General features: G+C 43.4%; 2 protein-coding genes across 12 annotated transcripts; one reads left to right on the forward strand and one right to left on the reverse strand.

Annotated features, from left to right (window-relative positions):
* Positions 1-178: 178 nt before the first annotated feature.
* Positions 179-3,327, reverse strand: coa8 (cytochrome c oxidase assembly factor 8). Of its 2 annotated transcripts, none has more exons than XM_076975379.1 (5): positions 3,087-3,327; positions 1,212-1,409; positions 1,018-1,081; positions 642-732; positions 179-448 (listed from the first exon to the last, which is right to left on the reverse strand). In XM_076975379.1, exons 1-5 carry the CDS (start codon positions 3,180-3,182, stop codon positions 328-330), a joined length of 570 nt encoding a protein of 189 aa, XP_076831494.1. In that variant the 5' UTR covers positions 3,183-3,327; the 3' UTR covers positions 179-327. The 2 variants fall into 2 exon arrangements, with proteins under 2 accessions (XP_076831494.1, XP_076831495.1); XM_076975380.1 differs by lacking the exon at positions 3,087-3,327 and adding an exon at positions 1,837-3,064.
* Positions 3,328-4,143: 816 nt separating this feature from the next.
* bag5 (BCL2 associated athanogene 5) lies at positions 4,144-16,073 on the forward strand. 10 transcript variants are annotated; one of them, XM_076973994.1, is made up of 7 exons: positions 4,166-4,300; positions 5,555-5,847; positions 6,294-7,938; positions 8,957-9,275; positions 9,867-10,295; positions 10,391-10,614; positions 11,631-16,073. In XM_076973994.1, the coding sequence occupies exons 4-7, from the start codon at positions 8,994-8,996 to the stop codon at positions 12,154-12,156; spliced, it is 1,461 nt and encodes a 486-aa protein (XP_076830109.1). In that variant the 5' UTR covers positions 4,166-4,300; positions 5,555-5,847; positions 6,294-7,938; positions 8,957-8,993; the 3' UTR covers positions 12,157-16,073. The 10 variants fall into 10 exon arrangements, with proteins under 10 accessions (XP_076830103.1, XP_076830109.1, XP_076830102.1 ...); XM_076973990.1 differs by lacking the exon at positions 4,166-4,300 and adding an exon at positions 4,322-5,087 and having other exon boundaries at positions 5,527-5,847; XM_076973989.1 differs by lacking the exon at positions 4,166-4,300 and adding an exon at positions 4,322-5,087.
* Positions 16,074-24,232: the final 8,159 nt, after the last annotated feature.

Here is a 24,232-nt window from a genome sequence, read left to right on the forward strand (position 1 = left end):
TAAATTAAAGTATTTCATGCGTTTGTTGGATAAAGTGGAATCGCACGAAATGTTAAATCATTATATTTAAGCATTAATTAAAATATGAAATCACCACTTTACAGTAGTCATATGACTTTGTATTGCACTCGAATATAACAACTAAGACCCAAACAAACAAAAAAACACCACATGTATGTTTGACATTTCATGGTTGTTGTTTTATTGATTCAAAGTAGCATGTCACATATAACAGGATCAACATAATAATGGTCTGCCCGTAATTTTAGTGGAAAGACTCCAGTAATAAGGTGACCAGCAGGGACATAAGAACTTAACGGAGGGATTTCATTTGGGCATAGTCAGTTTTCTCTTATTCCTCCCTTGACCGGTTAGTGTCCTCCAGATATTGTGCAGAGCTACTTTGGCCATCAGAAGTGTAATAGTGAAATTCCGCTTATACCATTCACTGTAAAAAAAAAAAAAAAAAAAAGACTGGGGTGTTAGATATCTATCTCAATGCCCATTATATTCATATATATATTCATATATATTCATATATATTCATATATATATATATATATATATATATATATATATATATATATGCTGATAAAGATGCCACTTAAATAAATTTAAATAAAGTAAGGATGTGTACTCACTTGTTATAATTAGCATGTTTTTTACAGTTTTTGTCCAAGAAGTGTTTGTAAAAGACAGCCATCTCCTCACTACTCAATGTCCTCTTTTGTCCTGTAATACAAAAAGAGTAGTACTAAATTATAAAACTAATTATTACTATTATGTAATTGTTCATTCTAAATGAAAGACTAGACCAATATGCAGATTTTCATTCTCATGTTGTGTCTTATTGGCCTGTCTGTGTAGCACTGCATACTGTCACCATATGCTTGCTTGAAAACTATATTTTATTACTTATATATTTTCCACTATTTTTGTTGTTATGCACTTGCTGCCAAATATTTTCAGTGCACATGCATAAGAAAATACAGCTGAACTGAATAGAAAGTTACTAACCTTTCTCATCTCTTTCTGTCCAGCCTTTTAACTTCATCTGTGACTGTTTGAATTGTTCCTTTTCCTACAGTTGTACAGTTGAAAATTTCAGACTTTTCAAAGATGCATAGAAAACATACGAATAGTTCATGCTTAAACGATGCCCTCTAGTGGTCAGAAATAAGTATTTGACATCTGGTACAACTTTATTTCACCTTGCTAAACGTGACATTCTGGTTTGTCCAGAACTCATGGTTCCAGTCCTCTGTTTCCTGCCTCAGATGCCTTAGTTTCCTCTCCAGTTGAGTCTCATTCTCAGGGATATGATATATGACCGGTCGGAGATTTGATAGTCTGTCTGGTGGCCCAATCCAATCATACTTTGACGTTGATGCTGGATTGAATCTGGTGTTCTTAACAAAATAAAGTCAGTGGACAGGACAAAATATATTTAAATGGCTATTTCTTCCAATATTGTAAACCAACCAATTTTGCATAAAGTACAGATGCCATTACAGACAAACACGTTGCATGATAGAAGCAGATAGAAGTATAAAATAACCACTAAAGTGAATGGTAATTAGAATTTTAAAATTTAGAAAATTAGATTAGCTTTGGTATGATAAACTGCTCTGCAGACTGTAACTGACACTTTACACCATTTAAAACAGTTATTTGGGGTCTTAATGAAAGGTCTATATGCTTTGGCCAAAATACCACAAGATCATGCACACCATTCTTCTCCCCCTCCCAAAACAGCCCCATTTAGGAGGGCAAATTTTGTCTGTCTGTTCCTCTAAGTGATAATGAAGCATTGTTCTCCCCATACCACCCTTCTACCTTGTGAAACCTGGAAGCAACATTGCTGACGGAGAAACCATAGCAACGTAACATAGCTGCATGTTTAAATCAGACAGATGTTGAATTTGCTCCGATATCAGGTCTCTGTGCATTCCAGCAGACACACGGACTAAAACACATACACTTTATTAGGTACGCCTGATGAGCTTCTTGCTAATGGCAATATCTAATCAGCCAATCGCGTTGCAGCAACTCTGGGCCTTTAGGCATTTAGACATGGTGGTTTCAGTGAGTTTGAACATGGTTGTTGGTGCTACATAAACTTGTCTGAGCATTTCAGATTGGTTCAAGTTGATAAGACGATGACTACTTCTCATTACACCCGAGCCATGCAAAAGAACTTGAACACATGAAACCTTGAAGCAGATGGTCTACTGCAGCATGCCATACTGGGAGCTGTGTCTGTCAGCTAAGAACAGGCAACTGAGTCTACAACTTGCATGGGTCCATTAAAATTGGAAGAAGCTTGGGAAAACCACTGCCTGGTTTGTTAAGTCTTAATTTCGGTTGCGACATTTGCAAGGTAGGGTCAGAATTTGGCATTAACATAAGATTGGATCCATCCTGCCTTTGTATTAATGGTACCGGTTGGTGGTTTAATGGTTTTGGCATTTTTTCTTACCACCCTTTGGGTTCCTTAAGACAAATGAAGCATTGTTTAAACACCCCAGCCTGAGTTTGTTGTTGACCATACAGTCACCAGATCTTGAATCTCAATGCAACAGCACCTTTTTTGGAATGTGATGGGGGTCATTTCACCCCATGGATGTGCAGACAAATCTGCAGTAACTGCATTAAAACCATCTTGTCAATAAGAACCAGAATCTGAGGAATACTTCCAGCACCTTGAACTTCTGTCACAAATAATTATGGCAGTTCTGAAGACAAAATGAGACACCCATTACTAGCGATGTGGTACCTAATAAGGTACAACGACGAAAGACAAGGTATCTAGAAATATTCCTACTTGCACACTGCAAACATGCCCATGTGCAAAATTAACGCCTGACTTTTAGTTAAGGTTTTATTGCCAGTCCTGTCAGTCTGTGATTAACACACACACATGGCAGGTCTCTGCAGCCAATATCAGTTCTATATAAGCTTGTGCAGGTAGGTAGTTTAAGACTGTCATGTAAGAGAGATCAGTCTAGTTAACAATATCCTGTAATGTCGCTATTTAAGGAGATTACGCTGCAAATAACTGACCAGCTAACTGGAAAGCAACAAACCTCATCTTGTGATGGCGGGCCGGAGCTGTAGCAACTGTTTGTCAGGACACTACGTTGAGTCCTAAAGAGTAAACACCCTATCGTCCTGACATTCATTTTCAAAATACAGCTAACTAAATTATTAATATATCAACTGTTATAAATATCTAGCTAGTAGGCGACCCACCAGCTACATACATTGTACCCTTGAGTATGTGAAGTCAGCGACATATTTTTATTTTTTTGCATGGCAGATAAAACTGGTCTCGTTTTCAAAATAAAGGTCCCTCTGTTCTTCTCGGTGGTCATTGTAAAAATGTGGCTTTTGTTTGGTTATTTGTTTGAGAAAGTTAATCAACATACGTCCATGCATAAATCTGAGTAATGCTTAAACAATTACATGTCGTGGTCTGTCATTGCTCAGAGATCACTTGTACACTGCACATTTTTTATATCCTTAATATATATTTATGCAACAGAAGAGTTAAATAAACTCAATAAATTTGGAATTGGAACTAAATTTTACATATGTTTCCGATATCAAACCTGAACTCCCCTGCTGAACTAAGCCATAACTGTCGATGATATAAGAGATCATTCCCAGTTCTAATAGTGATTCCCAGAAAGATTTCCCAATTAAACATAACATTCTCTCGCAAGTGTTCAGGCTATTTAAGATCAAATTCTCTTCCTGGAATCAAGTAAAATATTTAAAGTTCCCGTCATCTCACTCCGCTGTTTCAGGAGCTTCTTTTATTTTCTTCCATGGACTTTTTCCACTTCCTGTTATTATTCTGGACGACCGTTGTGCTTCCGGAGTTTATAGAGAGACGTGAAGGGTCACTGTCTGACTGATCTATAACATACCTAAAATATACTCATTAATAAAAACTCAATTAAAAACACTTTAATACTGTAAAATGTGTAACTGCAGCATTTTAACGACTCGTCCATTTGACAAGGCACATAAAAGTTGCAACTTCAAAAATATATATATATTATTTTTCAAATTCTTGCCATTAGAGTCGAACATATTTACAAAGTGTTGTGTTTATTTCTCTAAATGAACAGTCATCTAAACTCTTGGTGGACGTAAACCCGGCACCGTGCCTCTCCCCCAGCACACGTGTCCCCGGTGGTCATGTGTGGTAATGATCTAGATCCGTGTGTGTGTGTGTGTGTGTGTGTTGTGTGTTCACTACAGACACCCCGATGGCTGTGCGCTGGTTATGCAGGTGGGTGGTTATCAATGTGCGTCCTGCTGAAATGTGGAGCCGTTCGGTTCCGTTCGGATCCTCGTACGGGACGTTTGCTGCACCGTTTAGTCCACAAATCGTCCCGCAGCTTTGATGTATCGGCCACTGCTGTCTGTGGCCCATAAAGGTTTAAGACCGCCTCTAGCAAACGTTAGCGGGTTAAACCACAGATAAACGCGCCATGATGGCTTGTTAAAATATATATTTTCAAAGATTATTATTGTTTAATTAAGCTGTTTGCCTTTTTTGGCCTTTCAAACTTATTTTTTAACACGTCTAGCTGCCTGCGTTGCCGGTGCGAGTCCCACCGAGCTGCTTCCTGACGTGACTGTGCATGAAAGATTAAACCATTTAGTCCTGTGGTTAGATAAGATTACGCACTCGCAAAAAAACTACACCGGACGGTAAAGGCTCCGTTTGTGTGTGTTATTGCAATATGTGGTATTTCGGCATGAAAGGTGTCGCGTTGGAACAACAATAAGTGTGATTGTGGCGAGTGAAACCCCCGCTGGTGTGGAGTGGTTCCCCCAGAACCGGTGAGGGAGGGGGGCGATGCGGCGCAGCCCGACGCGGTGCAGCCCAACGCGGTGGCACTAAGGCTCGCTTGCTTAAAACCCCCCAATATATCCGCGTATTTAATTTATTTACAGCGAGTCTAGGCTGAGATCCGAGTGTCGACGTGTGGTGGCGCCCAGGATAGTCGACATATCTTATGGAAACGGGGTTTATCAGAGATGTGCGCGAACGTCTTCGGCGTGCTGAGAAGGTGAGAGATGTTGGGCGCTCCTCGGGAGGTGGTGAGACATGGCTGATGTTCCTGTCGGAGGAGACACGCTGTGGTCTGGTGCTCTCGCTCCCTCTCTTTCTATCTCTATCTCTCTTTCTCCCTCCTTTATTCGTCTGCGTTTTAACGGGCACAGGTAGCTTTTCTGTGCCAAACGCGTGTTAAATGCGAGGGGCCGTGTGCTCGGTGTGGGAGGAATAACTGGGCTGTATGTCTGCACTGTGAGATTAGACTGCGTTTTTGTTTATAATGAACATACGAACCATTTTTATGTTGAGAAAGATGGTGATTTATATAGTGGAAATGGTGTTTTTTTTGCTTCATTGTTTGCTTTCTTGTGGTAGACTGAGTATATTTTAATATCTGTGCCATTGACCTAGTCTTCATATCCCTCGTACCTTTAATACATGGACTGTTCCAGATCATCGTTGATGTTCCCTCCCCTGCAGGCAGAAACAGTGGGAGACACATCTGGCATCCACAGCATCTTCATTTCAGACAGTTTGTCTTCTATACTCACCAGCTGCTGTTGGGTCAAATCACCTTGACACATGCAACATCAAGGGAATCTTCTTTCCAACATTCAGCAGTGTGTTTGGGCAGTGATGGCATTTGGCCTACATGGCCCCACCCTAAAACACAAACCAGAGCTTTGGTTTTGTGTACAGGCTCATTACTGACTTTATAATCGGAGGCCTGTAGCAGTCGCATGCTACAGAAGCAGACGAGCGAGCTAAGGCAGGTCAGGCAGCCCTGTTCACATTCACCTTTCTCTGCTCTAATGGTGTAAAACAGGGGTAATCAATTAAATCTCTCCGCGGTCCATTTTTGGCAGATAGCTCAGACCTTAGGTCCGGGTCCGCGGTGGCGAACAAAAGTTGTTGAGCGGGGGGGGGGGGGGGGGGGGGGGGGGGGGGGGGGGGGGTTGAACGTAACACTCAAATGGGTGGTGAACGTAACACTCGTCTGAAAATAAATTCTCCGTTTTAAAATATAGTCTCCCGTTAAAAATTTTTTTGGCATTTGGGTCCGTATCCAGTTAATCAGGAATGTGATTGGGTCCGGACAGGACGGCGTTCGGGTCCGGATCCGGACCGCGGTCCGCCATTTGGTGATACCTGGTGTAAAACATGCTGTTCCTCCATGACATTGTCTGCCTTCTGTCAGTAAAAGACTGAACATTTTCAGATGATGGCTATATTTGTGCCTGCTCTTGTTCTGGTGGTGGTGGTGGTGGTGATGATGATGATGATGATGATGTGGAAGCTGTGTACTAAACGCCTGTGAGACTGTGATGTTTTGGCCATGTGGATACAGGCAGGGATGCCAAGTTAACGTGTATAAAAAAAAAAAAAACCCAGCTAAATCTGTAACTCGCATGGCTAGAGCAAGGTAGCATGCTAGCAGCATCAACGGCATGGGTAAAACTAGCTCATCTTGTAGAGCACGGTGCTTTCATTCCCAGGAACATGTTTGATTTACAGAGAGAACACAAATGAGTGTAAATGTGAATGTAAGATCTAAATAACTAAATCTTGGGAACAAGTTAGGGATTCTGTGGGTGTAAATATGTAGGCCTAGGTGTCCACACAGACCATTATTACCAATGCATATATTTAGCATTGATGTTGCTTTATTTAAAGACATTTAGAAATATGTTTATAGGTTTAATTTTTGTTAGCTATAGATAATTCAAATGATTGTTTCAAGTTCAGTCATCTCTAGCACTTTGCTAAGAAACTCTCTTCATCCCATCAGGATACAAAGACACGTTGTCCCTTTAAAAACCAAGAGTATGACCTGTCTGTTGTGACATCACAGACGTGTCTCTGTGGAATGGCCCTCGGTTGCCAGGATAATACTTTCTGTGGCCTTTGAATCAGGTGTGTGTGTGTGTGTGTGTTTTCCAGCAGTCGATTCTTAAGGCCATTGTGTTTCTCACTGGGTAGGTTTATCCCCTCTGCAGCTGTAAATATTTATAATCATATGTGCTCAAGATCAGCTTGTGTACCTACAGGCTGCGATATGAACAAGAAACATATAATATTTGGGCTTGGGCTCCCATTTCAATAAAAGGTTTGTTTTTTGTTTTTTTTTTTTACATTTATTTAATTATGACTGTGTGCAGGTAGGAAGGTGTTTGCGTTATTCTGCATGCATGAGGTGGTGTGGGTAATTTAAGACAGAGTTAGGATCTTACCCTCAGTTGCAGTCTGAGATGCCGAATGGCTTCATTACTTTAACTGACAGTAAACGTTAGCTAGTACGAGACAGTGGATCAAAGTGTGGAATACGGGCGTGGTGCTGGACCTGAGTCACAAGCCCTCTAATTTTCTTGTTGTGTATCCCAGGATCTAATTAGTAATCCAATCACAACTCTCTCATGTCCGTACTCAAAGGTTGAGTGGGTTCTTCTTGGTGATGCTCATTGATTCTGTTTTGGGTGTTTCAGAAGATTTGTTTGCTTTAGTTTTTCTCTGTGTGGGGAGGGCCTAGTGGTACTGAAACAAATGACAAACTGGACTAACTTTGGTCATCAAAAACCTGGAAGCATGGAAGACAAGTGTAATGCAGTATTGCGAAGAACAAAGTGTGTCCTCATTGAATTCTATAGTTTTATATATCGGTACATAATAAAATAATCATCTGGCGATTAGTAGGTTTTAAAAATGACACTAATGCAACCTCAGATTAACAATTACATAGTGTCACCAATAGGAAAAATGCAAAGGTGACGTGTGGAAAACGAGACTCACTCTTACTGCTTTCATAGGCGCTAAGAGTGTAAGCAGCAGCCAGGGGGCGCTGATCGATCTATTGATCATAAGCAGTGGTGAGTGCCTCTATATAAGCAGAGATTTTGTCAGTTTGCTGGTCTCTAACATTCTGGTGTATGTTAACACATTGCAGAAGAGGAACACCATCAGTAATGGTCCATTTGCTTGTAGATTCAATTGCTGCCCATCAATATGGGAAGGGTCCATGTCCAGACAATTTTGGAAGATGAGGAAAACATTAAAACAATTGCCAGTCTTCCCAGGAGTGGACGTCACACACCAAATTCAACCCCAATGCCAGACAAACAAAAACTCAAGGGCTACCTCTCAGACAGGCTTCTGTTAGGCTGTTGAGCGTTCAGGACAGTACAAATAGACAAAGACTGAACAAGCATGGCTTGTTTGGAAGGGTTGCCAGGAGAAAGCCTCTTCTTTCTAAAAAGGGCACGGCAGCATGGCTTAGGTTTACACAGTTGCATCTGAACAAACCACAAGACCCAAATGGAGATGCTTGGCCAGAATTCACAGTGCCACATTTGGCAAAAAACAAACATAGCACATCAACACAGACACCTCATGCCAACTGTCAAGAAGGTGATTGGGTGGAGGGGTGGAGGGTGACTTGTTTTGCACCCACAGGACCTGGGCACCTTAAACTCCCCATGAACTCCTCTGTATACCAAAGTATTCTAGAGTCAGATGTGAAATTGACTGAACAGGGTCATACAGCAGGAAATCTACAACAGAATGGCTGAAAAAGAAAAGAATCAAGGTGTTGCATAAGGGTGGTTGTTTTGAAGAAACTAGAATATAAAACATGTTTTCAGTTATTTCACCTTTAGGTTAAGTACATGTTAACTCCACATGTGTTCATTCATAGTTTTAATGCCTTCAGTGAATCTACAATGTAAATAATCATGGAAATAAAGAAAGCGCATTGAATGAGAAGGTGTGTCCAAACTTAGCCTGTAGTGTATATGCTGAAAGGCGGTACAAAATGACTGTACTGCTCACACTCTCTCTCTCTCTCTCTCTCTCTCTCTCTCTCTCTCTCTCTCTCTCTCTCTCTCTCAGCCTATTTGGGAAGCCTTTTGATGGTGGGAAAAGGACAATGGATCATGGCAGCCAACAGCAGCAGCAGCAGCCTGCAGCCCAGCAGATGCCCGGGCCGTTCCCCACCTTCTCGGGGCCGTTCCCCACCTTCTCGGGGCCGTTCCCCACCTTCTCGGGGCCGTTCCCGGGGCAGCACCCCACCCTGGCGCGCCTGGACGAGCTGCAGCGGGAGGGGGCCGTGCTGGGCCAGCAGGTGTGCTCCTTCAGCGGCCTGCAGAGCGACCGGGAGTACAAGCGTCTGGAGCGCGAGCTGACCCGACTGCTGCTGGAGCTCGATCAGGTTAGGACCGGCCCTGCTGTGACCTCAGAGGTCGCGCACCCGGCAGGTTCATTTAAACGTACTGGCAACAGGCAGAAGATACCGCGCTGCAGTTAGAACATTAACAGCTTGTTATCTCATATGTAATGTCTGTTAAAATACATTTTTTCCATGGACTTCTTCCATGCATTTCCCATAAAGTTATCGTTTTTTTTTTTTTGCTTGGCTATGAGTGTGCAGTTTTTAGGTGTTATGCTTTCTGTGAGTTTGTGTAACGGATGTGGGTGTGTGTGTGACACGCATGCAGGCTGGCATTGCCATGCAAATGTAATTTCCTATAATATGGAACAGCAGGGCTGCAATGCAGTGTGGGAGGTTCCAATTAACTGCCCGTTGTTATTTTGCGATTGTCACTCATAATCTAATAAATCCTGCATCAAAAACGTCTGCGTACCTGCACCAGGTCCTTAAGAATGATGAAATGGCCCCCAGCTGCACAAACGACGTGTGACCTGCATAGCGAAGTCCTATTGGACATCTTTGATTTGTGCGTTCGTCGACCGGACGCCACAGGTTGCCTACAAAAGCTGCGTTTGCGTGCGTTTCTCCCAGGTGGAGACGGAGGGCCGGGCGGACCTGCAGCAGGCTCGAAAGCGAGCGGCCGGGGAGGTGGAGGGCCTGCTGCGGTACCTTGAGGGCTACGCCACGCACCCCTCCCGCCTGGCCATAGAGGAGCTGAGCAGGGAGGCGCAGCGCCTCCTGCTGGCCGGGGTGGTGGCTCCCTTCCGGCAGGGCCAGGCCCAGGACGCCATGGAGAGCGGCGAGGAGCTGGTGGAGGCCGTGCAGGACGTAGCCATGCGGCTGGCCCAGGTGAAGACGGAAGGCAGCGTGCCGCTCCGGAAGGCCCGGTACCGGGCGCTCACCCGCGTCTGCGCCGTGCAGGAGGTGCTGGAGGGCCGCGTGCGCACGCACACGCTAGCCTTGCCGCTGTCCGACGACACCCACGAGGCCGTGCAGTGCATCAATCAAGTGATGGTGGAGGTCAGTTTTTGTATTGTTTTAATCCCTAGTACATACAGTCTCGAGTGGCGCGTAATTAAAGCTGACGAGGTGACGGACTGGTTGATGTTTCGCAGGTGAGCGGTGCCCGCTGTCAGCTGGTGGCTCTTCTGATGGGCCTGAGCGGGCGTGACAGCTGTGCCCACCTGGCACGCGTCCTCACCGAGCTGCTGGTGGAGCTCGACTCCCTGGACGTGTCCAGCGACGCAGCTGTCAGGAACTACAGGAAACAGGTGGTGGAGGAGATCAACAGCCTGCTCAAACACATTGACCTGGAGGGAGAGGGGGACGACACCCACAGGTGAGCACACGCAACCTCACGCCTCCCAGGTAACGGGGTGTCGTGACATGAAACATCAGAAAGCTTATGGAGTTTCCCCTTAAATTGTGCGCTTCTGTAAATATTTCAGAGCCCTCGGTACTCACCCCGTCCCCCACGGAAGTGGCCAATAACAGCAGTGCTCATTAGCATAACGAATCTATGCCCAGAAAATAATCTCTTAATCACCATGGATTAGGAGGTTACAACACCGCCCAGAAAAACTGTAGTAGGGTGGGTAGAGGGTTGAGGTAATTCACTGTAGTTTGGTGCAGGAAACCCAAAATGATGTAGGGAGTGAAGGTCACACCTGTCCACCAACACAATAAAACATTCTGAATGACCAGAATGATTTAACGCAGTCAGCACGTAGCAGCACTGTTGATAAAGCCAGACATGCTGAGATCATTAGTACTTTATTTGTGACTTGGTGTGAAGGACACCTTGCAGAGCTCAGATACGTTTATATTAAGCGTTCTTCTTCGGCAGGCTTTCTCCCACACTGGAACATTTGTGATGTTCCTATTTTAATTAACAACTTGACGAGATCCTGGCACGAAGAGTCAATTGGTCTGAGCACAAGACAGAAAGTGACACTTAAGTATACAGTGAAATTCTAGTTTGTATATTAGACAACATGAAGAAATATTTCAGTTCTCAGCAGATTGCCCAACGCTTCAGGGCTTTGCTAGATGATGAAGCAGTAGCTTCACTAAGGCATCTGAGGTAATGTTCAGAATTGAGTTGTCTTATCTGTGCTTACAATGTACCTTAACTCATTGGATTAGTTTTATTTTTGGATTAGTGGTTTATAAAAATGTGTTTCCAGCAGCATTGTTTGAACACATAGCAATGGTAGACAGAATGCCTGTCCACAGCTGAAGAGTTGTGATATTGAATCAATTTAGTGTAAACCATTTAAAACATAACCAATTAATTAGAAATATTTTTCTATATCTTTCTACCATTGAATATAATGTTCTGTCATTTGCCTTCAGGTATGACTTGGCACAAAACGACTCGATCCGTGAGATCGAGGCAATCCGGGGGCGTGTCTCCGTGCTGCGGGGGGAGGTCCTCCGGCAGGGCGTGGCTGGGCAGGGGGCGGAACTGCAGGGTCTACTAACCCATCTGGATGAAGTGGACACTGGGCGTAACCCCTGCATCAGGGAGGCCCGTCGGAGGGCTGTGCTTGAGATCCAGGCCCTCATCACCTACCTAGATCTTCGGGAATCCCTCGGGCACCGGAACCCCGGGCCGGACGAGCACCCGTCTCAAGCAGCCGTGTGGCGCGTCTTGGCCAGCCTCTCTGACTTGCAGGCCCAAGTGCTGGGCTTTGACGGTAAGCGAGCTGACAAGAGCTACATGATGCTTGAGGAGTTGCTGACCAAACAACTGCTAGCTCTGGATGCTGTGGACCCTCAGGGGGACCATGGGACTAAAGCGGCCCGTAAACAGGCGGTCAAGTATGCCCAGAACATCCTCGGCTACCTGGACATGAAGACTGATGAGTGGGAATACTGAGAGCACAAGGAGAACGAGATCAGAACTTTGGAATGATTCACTTTTTGTGCCTAGTTTATGGTATGAAAGGACAAAGGAATGCAAGGAACCGGGTTTGTAGTTTGTACATAACATCCTTTACCACGGACTCCAGAACACTCCTATATGCACTGCGGTTGCTGCTTTGGATTTTAAATTATATTTCACAATTACAGGTGTTGCTGAAATCAACATCCCCTCCCCCAGTAGATATGTCTGCAAGTAAACAAACATGTGTGGCATTCAGGTGTTATGACTCTGATTCCATGATGTGCTTTTGAGCTTTTAGAGGTGTCTACTTGTAGTTTCTCTCCAGCTCGTGCTGTTAGTCAGTGTGATGTGGTGTGGTGCTAAACCCTGTTTTGCTGCCAAAACTTGCTTCCCACTGGACCACTTGCCTGTGTGGAGATTCTCAGACCAAGGAGCAGGTTTACTTGCAGTTTTTACCCAGTACAGACACCATGCCAAATTGTAGACATGCCCACGTACTGACTACCATAACCCATGGTGTTAGTGTGGCAATTATTTATCTATGCGGTTTGCAAAAAACAAATATGAGGTAAAAATGATTTAACTTTTCAGATCTGAAGTAGTAGCCTAGGTTGGGTTCCATCATTGACCATACCTGGGGTCAGTTTTTAGATTTGGATGATAATGGCTAAAGTCGATGACAGAATGACTGTATTTTCTCATACCTTGTCCCCTATATTCAGTCGTCTTGTTTTTCTTTATTATTTAAGCTCATGTTGGGGGAGGGGGAAAGTTGTACATAAGCTGAATTCGTAGATTTGTTGTGGGTGAGCTTGGGTAGATATGTTTTTTTTCTTCCCAAAAATGTGTGATGTGGACGTGGAAGAGGCGGTGCATGAGGTTGAAGAAAAGAGTCGTTAGCTGTTATCTGTGTAGATAGAATATAGTGTGTTTGATTTACCAGGAGGAGGGGGGGGGGGTGTGTACCTGGTGTCTGCTGGCGTGTTGTGAAGAGATGTTAAGACTGAAGGCTTTTCGTGTTGTTGTTGCTTGTTGTCACTGAAGGAACAAAAGTGTCCCGGCGTCTCCTGGGAACAGTGGAGTGAGTTTTATTTTTGGACATGACTGTGATCAAAGTAGACGGATATTCTAGAGCATTCTTTAAAGGTCTTGGAGAGGGTGACGGACTCTTTAAATAGCACCTAAAAATCTTTTGTCGTGCATAAAAGGTCACCGTTGTCATAGTTACATTAGGGCGTTGCCTCTTACCTGACAGAGTTTCATGTGTTTTGTGCTGGCCAAGTGTGTGAGTCATGATGCAATTGGATTATGACATTAAGTCTGACTAACCAAAATGACTTTAGCTTCCACTATCCTTGCACAACTGCTGTGCTCTCTATCTTTCACACCCATCTCTCTCTCACTCTCATTCACTCCACTGCTCCCAGCCCAGTTGAGTGTGATTCCACTCGTGAAACGCAGCAGCAGGACACGCCCACACGTGTTTGTCGGGCATAAGAATACGAGCAGGAGTCTCTGATTTGGATGCCTAAAACTTATTTGCAAACTCAAAGCTCCCCGTTCTGGGGTAATCGGCGCATACTTTAGCTGACGGCATGTCAGAAATTTCCATTTAAGATGCTTCTTTAATGCTTCATAACATTCGTTGTACGTATAGTTTACATTCCTGTCTGCCAAAGCTCTCTGACTGTCCTTCAGTGTTCTTCAGTGAGTGCTGAGGCTTCTAGTGCGATCAATAGACGTAATTGATTAGATCGGAAGCAGTGAGAACCTGCCACTCGGTACCGGTATCTTCCATATTCCAATTGCTCTTCATTCTCTGCCGGACCCCAAATTGGAGTACACTTTTGGAGCACACCCAAAAAGACCCAGTAGAGAAGACCTTGATAAGATGGCAATGTTTAAATAAATGTAACATTTACAGATAAGAGTGGGGGAAGCAGTGCATAGGTGGACAGGTGAGGTGGACAGGTGAGGAGGACAGGTGAGGGAACGGCTCTGTGGCACAATCACATTCTGGAGATCCAAATTCTGAAATAATGGGTCACCATAGGGTGTGGTCTAAATACTGTGTCAGGACCTGCACAAAGTGGAGGGCAGAATTAAACGTTTCATAGTTGTGAAATAGGATTATAATGTGTGGATAGCCATCTTCCTTTAAATTCCTTTCAAATACTTAGTACTTAGTGTAATACTACAAACAAAATAAAATGTTAAGAAAAAAATGTAATTCACCTAGGCATCATATTTCCAGTGAAATATGGTTTTGTAAAGAGGCTTTGTAAAGTCTCCCGGACCCACAAGGTGGTCATATTCAAGTGTTCCAGTATTTTCCAGTGCCAACCAGTGTGAAGGTGATTTGAATCTAGCTTGTCTTGCACTGCTAATGAAGGGCAGATTCCCCAATAAAACCAGTGTTTCCATGGGCTGTGTTACAAGATTTGACCGAGCTCCACCCTCTGGCTCTGCAAGGAATTTTATCAGGTTTTGTTTCAAACATTTCCATGAACTGTGTCTGTGTGAGTCATGCTGATATCTCCATGGTTACAATCAATACCAGGGAATATGAGTTGGGTTTGTTTGGATTTTCTGACTAGAAAATTGCATGGTGGTTCAGTACAGTGAGTCAGCATACAGTCTTTGTGATGTGATTGAATCTGGCCAAGAGGGGTTGCTTTGATTGTCCTTTTAGATTAACTTTCTCATTCCATTTCTACAGTGTTGATCCCATCATGAAACATGCAACATAATAGTAGTGTCTCAGTAGCTTCAGTACTCTGACACCTTTAAGGGTATAAATATATGGCTTTAAGGGCTTCTAGTCTGAACCACTCACTCCACTTGAATGACTGATAATTCAATTCAAAAGTAGAAGTTCTAGACTGTTTATTCAGTAAATACACATGCAGTTCTGTAACTTGGTTTACACGTAACATTTATTTTAATGCTTCCATGCTTACGGATTTGTCTTTGATCTTGAGATGTTGAACATGACGCCTGCAGCCTTCCCTGTCTGCTTTAGTGCACCAGACATAGTAGTGCACGCTCACGTTCACGCTGGGGTGTGCTACTGTGTGGGGATGAAGGGTGCCTCTGTCTCATCTGCACCCTCGTGGCTATAACACAGTTACATCCTCGCTAGCTTACGGAAGACCCAGTTTTTGAGAACAGTATGATGTAGACTACCCGTTTTTGTACTGGAAATGAATATACGGCATTAGATAACTGATACGGTCAAAGGCAACTGTAGAAATTCCGGTCAATTCATGAATTTCTTCAGTATGAAGACTTGCAAAGAGGGAACAGTGTTTTGTAATGTAAACAGCACTTTTAAGTATAACATTTTCTGTTTGCTCCAGCCCTTTCTAGTACTAACCTGAAGTCTGCAGCATATAACATTTAGGAAGGTGTTACACTAGAATGTAATGAAGAATGCCCCATCTTGTGGCATACCAAAGCTGTTTGAGATATCTCCTTACATCTTTCCAAAGGGCAACTTGGTCATACGCTTGGGTAAGTGGGAAGAGCTGCTCTTGCTGATTTTATCTGAGACCAACTGGTTTTGTTTGTTCGGTCTTTCTGTGATGTTTACAGAATGGCTTTCTCTGTTGTGATATGATTGAGATATTGCTGATCGCGCAATGCTTACATTGTGTGCTGTCTGTACAAAAAAAAATCCCTCGTTTTAATTAGTGTGAGTGTGCTGGTTCATTTTATTGATTGCATTTTATTTCTCGCTAAATAAAAGGTCTTTCATAATAGCAGTCCTGTGCACGGCCAAGTGAGTGATTGTGCCTGAACTGTTTCAACCTGTTTCTATGGTAACATTCCCCCGTGCACGAGCAGGTGAAGTGTGAAATGAAGCCAGCTGTTTTAGATACAATAAAATAAAAGAATAGAGAAGCTTTTCTTCGTGCCGTGTTTCTTCGACAGCGAAATGTGTGTTTTTTCCGCACTACTGTAGCTTCCTGTGGCTGTTTGTCTGCAGGCAAGACAAACGATGCAGCGCGAGCACGAGCGCTTACATGGCGACGCTGTGTTCATGCGCCTCCATGAGATTTTGTAACATGACTTCTAAAATAATTCATTTATTATTCACGTCTCGCACAAGCCCCTGACAGGACGCGAATGCAGAATGCTGCCCTTTAAAATCCTTCCTAGACACTCTGACTTTCCATATTTACATGTCTTGGTGTTGCCAAAAGACTCCAGTCCTAATCTCACTGTGTCTCTCTACCACCTTTTAAGGACAATGCAACAAGTTGGAAAAAGGAAACCTCATATCTAAACACACACGCTCACTCTGGGAAACATGTCCTCTGTTTACACACACGCATACACAATTGTGGGTCAAAAGGGGAGAGTTACCACTCCCTTGATAAAACACCCCCCTTTCACTACTGCTATCTGGGGAGGACGATGTAGGAAATACACACAGTGTTGTGAACTGTCTACAAACATCCTCAACAGATTAGATATTACTAGAACAGATTAAAATAGGGACTTAATTAGTATGGACCAGTGCATAGACCATCCCTCAATGCAGAAACATATTAATCTTCATTGCCTTGCAAAAAAATATCTAAACAAAATACACCAAGGAGGAAAATATTAACCTTTTTTTGGATTGGATCCATCATGGCCAGCAGATGGCACTAAATATCTACGAACGTTTGGCACCCTCAACTATACTGTCAAGGTTTAAGAGGTAGTTGTCGAACTGAGTTCAGTTAAATAATAAATTCTGGGCTATAGGGACCATATATGCAAATAACTTTATAATTGGTTCAGTGAGGGAAAGAGGATTCGAAACAGACTAGAAATTCATTAAATAAAATTTGCCATGTCTTAAGTTAGAAAGCCATGTTATCCGCTTGGGCCCCTATGAAATGCTTAACTAATGGAGAGTTAGGTATATATTAACCTAATATATTAAAATAGTAGCTATCAAATCTAAAAGTAAACGGAGTAGATGCAAATACAAAGGTTAAACAATAAATATGTTCACTACAAGACAATGGAGCAAAAACAATAAATAGGCTTGTTACATAAGAATGGACCCATTACATTGATCTAAATTATGAATATAATTGCATGAATAAAGTATGTTTCGTGATGTCACAGATTATGGACATATCTGAAGTATCTAATTTGCAAATTCCTCATTCACTGGCATCCTTGCATCATTTTAAGAAATGGTAAGACAGGAATTACAATGACTTGTAATTTATTACAGTGACTATTGTAATTTAAGGCAATGGACAGTTAATAGAGTGGCCGTGTCTAGGGGTCAGAATGGTGCTAAAAGGGGTTAAAATGTTTAAAGCAAAATGAACTCCATATAAGGCCCTGCCCAGTAAAGTGCTTGTTATATGCATTACACAGACATCAGCTATGGAGCCAATCTGTCTGTGGTCTCTGCAGGAGCGGTTACATAATTTCCCACAGTTCTTGTGTAGTATAATGTCCATCTTATATAGCTGTTTTCTCAGAATGCTATGTCAACAGTGAATTGCAGTGCCAAATTCAAACTATTTTCAAATGAAACGGGTAAGTGGGATCCACATGCTATTCTCTGAGCCAGTCACGTGTGAAGGTCACATGTAATTCTCGTCCAGCTCGAACCCCATGTGGTTACATACACTCTGAGCCCAGCCCCCCCCCCCCCCCCCCCAGCTAGCTTGTATAAGAGCCTGGGCTATACGTCTTTCCTCCTGCATCCGTGGCACATGCTCTCACTCACATGAGGTGAACATTATGAAGCAGTTACGTAAGCCCGTTCCCTTGGCTTTGTTACTGCGCCTCACACACACCAACGGGAAAGAGACGGTGCTTTTCCACAAGCTGCATTTTTAAACATAAATCAGGTCATTGTATCCTTTTCATATAGCACAATTTTCCAATCTACCCTTAAAATGAAGAACATATAATATAGACACATTTGCCATTATGTTGTCTTGTCCAATCCTGCGTCTAACCAGTGCATGGTACATTCAACGACGTCTCGGTCTTCCAAACAAAAAAAAAAATTCCACGAACGTTTGGCTCTTGTAGGTCTGTATTTAGAGTAAAGCGAAGCCTCCAGTACAGCTGCAGGAATGTTGGTTATGGCGAGCTGAACCACGGCTCCAGACAGCCAATCTCCTCCTACGGGACAGACAGCTGCAATAGTTATCAGCTCCCCGCCTTTCTGTGAGAGAGAGTTGAGCTCCTGGTCGGTCAAGGATCTAGACACCTAATCACTGAGTGGAAGTCTCAAGGACAGACATGCTAACTTTTGAAAAGACAGGAAATAAAATAATTCAAACTTGCCACGTGTATTTATTTTCGGACATGTTGCTGTATGTGTGTCTGATGGTGTAGCTCTTCTGGGCAGCTGGCCATAGCCCCAGCTGGGAAACATTAGCACTTTTGGGGTTTTGCTTAACCATTTCAGTCCCTTTTCACAGGTGTCCAGTCACTCCAAGAATCCCCAGTCCATGGCTTAGTCAGTTAATGTAACATGGACGTGGCATTTGTTTGTCTCCATAGTACAGCACCTATGTGAATATGAATTTAAAGATCCACTGGGTAATGTGAAAATGAGAGTTGATCCAGTAGAGAAGGACTGCCAAAGTGAGTAATCCCAGCAGGATTGTGGGGTGGGGTGGTTGAAGGACATAAGGACGTGACTTTACCATGGAGGCCAAATAAAGACTCCACAGTGTACTGGGACTGTAGGTACAAACCTCTTTAATGGCTGGAGAGTGCGTTTTGTTGCACCACTACTGAACCCCCCCTCCCCGCCCCCCCTTCGGCATTTGGTCCCCTATACACAGCTACTTGCACACACATGTATTTTCTGTTGACACTAAAGCTATGTTTCATTTTCAGTGCTAGTCTAAGTTATAAGGAGAGTCATACAGGAGAATGTTGTCTGTCTCTTATGGCACCCTGCCTAGCTGTAGAGTGAATAACTCTCTCTTCTAAACTAGTGACGCCCCCATGTCCATGGCCAACATGGACCTTTTCCAAATGTCCTGTTTAGTTCACTCATGATACTGAAAGTTTACTCTGTGCCCATAAGAGGGTAGCTCACCACCTTGGAAAGAGTGATGCAGCCTAGCTCTGACAATGCAGAGCGTCCTGCTGTTGTCTCTATGGTGTGTGTGGGCGCGCGTGTGTGTGTGTACGTGCATGCATGCATGCACAGTCTGGCTGAGCAGGACCGAGAAACCATGCTGCACTATGAATACCGAGCGGCATGCGGAACACACTACCTCATGTGAGCAAACAGAAAAACAGATGAAATTAAACCAGAGTGCTTCCTGCACACTAAAGGCCCTCATGGTAGTAGGAAGGGTGGGGGGGGGGGGGGGGGTGTCACACTCAGCACCACTGAAACGCCTGCTTTGTCTACATAATATTGGACAGCAAAATGTTTCCTACCAACAGGTATACCAAGGTTACAAACTTCTTAGCTATGAAACCCCTGTACTGAAGGAAGTAGGACCTTCATACACTCAGAAGTATGGATCTGAGATTATGAACATTTCACCAATTAATATGTCAGTATCATTGTGACATTGTTAAAATACACAAATATTTAAAAAGCACAAATGCATATTAACGTCAACAGAAGTATACTGAAATAATTTTAGTTGAACTTATAGTATTTCTCTATGATGCTAACTTATCCCTCCTTCACCCATCATCTCCCTCCTTAATGGTTTTTAAAGACTTGCCAGTTATCAAATACACACTAAACCATGTAGCACAACTGTAGTGCTGTTCTTACTGTGACACACCCGCTTCCCTTAATGAAAAGTTTAATTATTAACTGGCGTTCATTTGAGTGTACAAAGCTGCAGTGGACTCCCCCACCCCCAGCGTAACCCTGAAGACATTTTGGACTGTGCCCTAGATATCAGGCACGTTTAAGCATGTCAGAAATGTGTCCATATACTCTCCTGACTGTCATGGTACAAGCCAGGTGTCCACGAGTGAAGGTCGAGTCAAAGCATAATGTCACCGAGCTTATCTATCCCACAAAACCACACGACACATCTGTGGCACAGGGTACACAGAACGAGCCTGGCCAACTGTTTGTTCTGAAATACAAGAAGAAATTGACATGCAAAGCGACAGACTTTCCCATATCCATAGTATAATGTGCACTCTTTTCATGCACACATTCACACAAGGTCACAAAATCATTATGCATGTGGACCAGGAAACGCGTAACTCAATTCTCCCTTCAGTCACGGAGATTTGTCAAATTGCACACAAACTGTCTCAAATTTCTCCCTCAATCATCCTCAATCATGGCAACAACCACAAACTGACATCCAACAATTCGACTGCGTTTAGGGCAATTTTTAACAAATATGTCGTGTCACGTCTAGAGTTCTTTTTCAGGTAGTTTATCTTTACTGCATGTGTTCTGAAAAATACAGCACATAGTTGAAGCACTCCCAAGATATCCTATCTTTTAAGACAATACATCAGGACCAAGTCAGCTGTGTAACTAGACAGGGGACAGGACGCCATATTCCAACAGTTTGGCTTTTCTCTGTCGCAGCAGTTTCTGCGGTACAGTAATGATTCATAAGCACGGCACTCGTCATCTCCAGTGTGAAAACCTTGTTCACAGTCAGTTCCTCCATCCTAATACATGAACCTGAGCTCACCACGTACCTTATTAGAAATATTCATGCATTATATAGATCTTGCAATTGTACAATGAGAGTTTATTTCAGTCCAGCACTGAAAATGACTTGGGGAACAATTTATGTTTTACTGGCACAGGAAATCAGGTATCCAAGCTAAAGCCACAGGAAATGGCACCCGATGGGCAACGTCCAGCAGTGCTCCATTTAGTCACCGTGAAGATGGGCTGTGTTCCAAATGTAGACTGAATGTGACATTTTTAGGGCAGATAAAGCCTGTCCCCTTCACACAGTTGCTCCATCCCTTCATCTAGTCAGCCTCTATCCCTTCACTCATCACTCACTCAGCCACCACATTGCATGTGTGTGTGTGAGAGAGAAAGAACAAAGCTCTAACGAGGAGCGCCAATACAGTCAACCCCCTCGTATTCACATTTGCTGTTCGCTGGTTAGCATTTTATTAAATTCCTTTGTGTTGATGCTGAAAGAGAGACCAGTGTGAGAGTATTCAGGAAAGAAGTCTGTTTGACAAACATTCGTCCACGTCCAAGAGTGACACAAGAACCTTCCCCTTTCTGGGCAGTTTTAACACAGTTCCATAATTCCTAAATCAACTTTAATACATCGTGGACGAAAAAACACAGCAAAAAGTGATCAATCTATGCACAGACCAACTCATGGGCTCAGATGGTCATGTGGCACAAGGCTCCATCTGTCAAGCCTGAACTAAATAGCTTAAAAAGCAACTGAACAGCTGCTAGGCAGCTAGGAAGTTCAGACATTCGAACATGGCCCATGAAAATACTGCCCCCCCCCCCCAACCTCTTCTTCTATATGCTTTTATAGCTGAAATAAAATAATGATCCAGAGGTCAAGCAATGAGGAAGTGTAGTAAATGTTAAGGGCTCAGGTATAGTGCAGAGAGGGCCTTAAAGCAGTGGGGGGTGTGTGACAAGAGACAATTAGTAAGCAGTTGCTGAATATACCAGTGACAGCAGACGTCTGTGTGATCTGTCACACCGCTATGAGTTCAGGAATATAACGTGCTATTATAAGCATTTGCTTCCGTTTTTTTTTTTTTTTTTACTACTTATACTCAGTCATAATCAGTACATACTAAATCTGCACCTCTGACCTAGGTCAGTTTGCTAGGATGATGGGAGTAATATAAAATGATTGTGCTTTTCTGTATGATTTGAACATAATTGTCCCTCCACACACACAAACCACACACAGCATGAATTAAGCCCTGTAAAATGGATCTGAAACTTAACTACAGCGGCCACAGCACAAGTGAGATGAGTCTCCCTACATGTTTGGATGTCAGTGGAAATCAGCACAAGCTGTCAACAGGACCTATGCGCTGCTTAGCAACAGTGCCAAAAAAAAAAGGGGGGGGGGCAGGTCAAATGGTAGCAGGACAGAAACAACAGTGATAGGCAGGTCTGTGTCCCAGACAGAAATCATTTGCAGGAGTGAGAATAACTCTGACGTCATAAATGGCGTGGACCTCTCCGTGACCATGAGGGAGCCACAGCGAATCCTAAGCACGTGTAGGTCATGCCAACCACACACACAGTAACCAGCCATGCTCCTCAAATCCATAGTTGTGGGAATTTTTTCTATTGACACAACACAACTTATAGCACCAGAAAGTACATAAATTACAAGTATACAAGTTTCTAAACATACAAAAAAATTTCAGCCTTCTAGCTGTAATAGTTTTAGAGATATTCACATTCAAATATTGCTATTTAGCCACTTTCGCAAAAGATACGTCTGAGGGTGGGGTTACAAAAACGGCTGTAACTCTTGAAATATTGAACATGGAACAGAAATACTTTGGATTTTTCCATGAAACATATCTGCCTACAAATGGGGAAGTTTGAAGGGATTCTGAGATGGTCAGGTGGGGACCATTGGTTGAGTTGATATGTTCATTATGTATAAACACGAAATGGTACGAAATCTCACATTAAAAGCATGGCCTGTTCTTAGACTCACACACTCATACCCAACCACACCCAAAAAACAAACCATCCCAGTAATTCCACTGTGCGTGACCCATGACTCATGTCCAGCTCGAGTTTTTAGAGTAACACAGACATTTTACTCACTATTTCTCCTCTAAATACTCCCCGTCTGTGGGAAAAGATGAATGTTTTAGTGTTAGGGTTAGGTTACCCTAACCCAAGACCCCAGAGAGCATATATACGACTTAATACACAAGGGCCATCTCACCCATGTACAGCTCAGAGATAACAATACAAATAACTAATAAATAAACATCATTAAATATAGATTCCAGAAGTGCTACTGACTATGTACAAGGTCAGACACGCAGCCCTGGTTGCTTTGGCTGTTACATACAATGTGCAAACGGCTTTGTCTAATCGCGCACTAGACCAGTGACCTCAATGTAAGCCCTGGGAAAGTCCAGGCCGATGGTGGCATCTGGTCAGGAAGGGATGTTGGATGGTTACCAACAGTGTTACAAGATGCTTCTCAGAACCCAGTGAAACGTCTGTAAGGACTTCATCCATCCACTTTACCAACAGCAGGTACCTGTGCAATGCTTCTCCAAAACCTTTTCTTCTCCCACTCTTCCCCACTTCAGGACGAAGAGCAGTGCACACATGCTTCCCTCCGTGAGAGGCTGCATTAAGCTAATGGCCATCAGTAAGCACTTACCAATACTGAAGAGGGGAAGCATACTTTCTGATGTTTACTGGAACACAGTATATGATAAAGAAGCTTCAGCAGTTCTAAATAAATAAGTGCATACTAAGTGCATATTAGCAGTGTAGACATTCACTCAGCAGTTCTGTGAAGCTGTGTCCACAAACATTTCCCCCTTATTGCAAACATGCACACTCACGCCGATCCAACACAGGCTCATGGCGTCCTCATGAAGCATTAGTGTTTCCAAATACCCTCTCACAATCTCTTACTTTGTCCTCTCTCTCTGAATCTCCAGCAACACACCAAGACACATGCCATTTCATTCTGTGAACACCACATTAGGGCACATTCTCTGCAACCTCACTGTGTGTGTGTGTGTGTGTGTGAGTGTGTTAATACAGCAAGATGCTGAAGTCCTAAACACATATGCTGCTTAATGTGCGTGAATTTTGCAGGACCAAGAGCTGCTAATCTCATCTGGTGTTGTATGCTGACTGTTCAGTCATGAGTAGAGGATGAACATGTGTGGCCCCTCCTCCATCACCCCATCACTCATCACCCCATCAACTCATCACCCCATCACCCATCACCCCATCCACTCATCACCCCATCCACTCATCACCCCATCACTCATCACCCCATCAACTCATCACCCCATCAACTCATCACCCCATCAACTCATCACCCCATCAACTCATCACCCCATCAACTCATCACCCCATCAACTCATCACCCCA

The sequence above is a fragment of the Brachyhypopomus gauderio genome, chromosome 15 (assembly GCF_052324685.1).
Source record: "Brachyhypopomus gauderio isolate BG-103 chromosome 15, BGAUD_0.2, whole genome shotgun sequence".
Taxonomy (NCBI): domain Eukaryota; kingdom Metazoa; phylum Chordata; class Actinopteri; order Gymnotiformes; family Hypopomidae; genus Brachyhypopomus; species Brachyhypopomus gauderio.

What these genes read in the sequence shown, in the direction of transcription:
- coa8 (XM_076975379.1), bottom strand. Translation starts at nt 3,182, where the DNA reads ATGAATGTCAGGACGATAGGGTGTTTACTCTTTAGGACTCAACGTAGT. An exon ending in AGAATGTCACGTTTAGCAAG is followed by an intron (nt 1,082 to 1,211) that starts GTGAAATAAAGT and finishes GTACAACTGTAG; the next exon opens with GAAAAGGAACAATTCAAACA. An exon ending in GACAGAAAGAGATGAGAAAG is followed by an intron (nt 733 to 1,017) that starts GTTAGTAACTTT and finishes TTTGTATTACAG; the next exon opens with GACAAAAGAGGACATTGAGT.
- bag5 (XM_076973987.1), top strand. Translation starts at nt 5,056, where the DNA reads ATGTGCGCGAACGTCTTCGGCGTGCTGAGAAG. An exon ending in GTCTTCGGCGTGCTGAGAAG is followed by an intron (nt 5,088 to 8,956) that starts GTGAGAGATGTT and finishes TCTCTCTCTCAG; the next exon opens with CCTATTTGGGAAGCCTTTTG. An exon ending in TCAATCAAGTGATGGTGGAG is followed by an intron (nt 10,296 to 10,390) that starts GTCAGTTTTTGT and finishes GATGTTTCGCAG; the next exon opens with GTGAGCGGTGCCCGCTGTCA.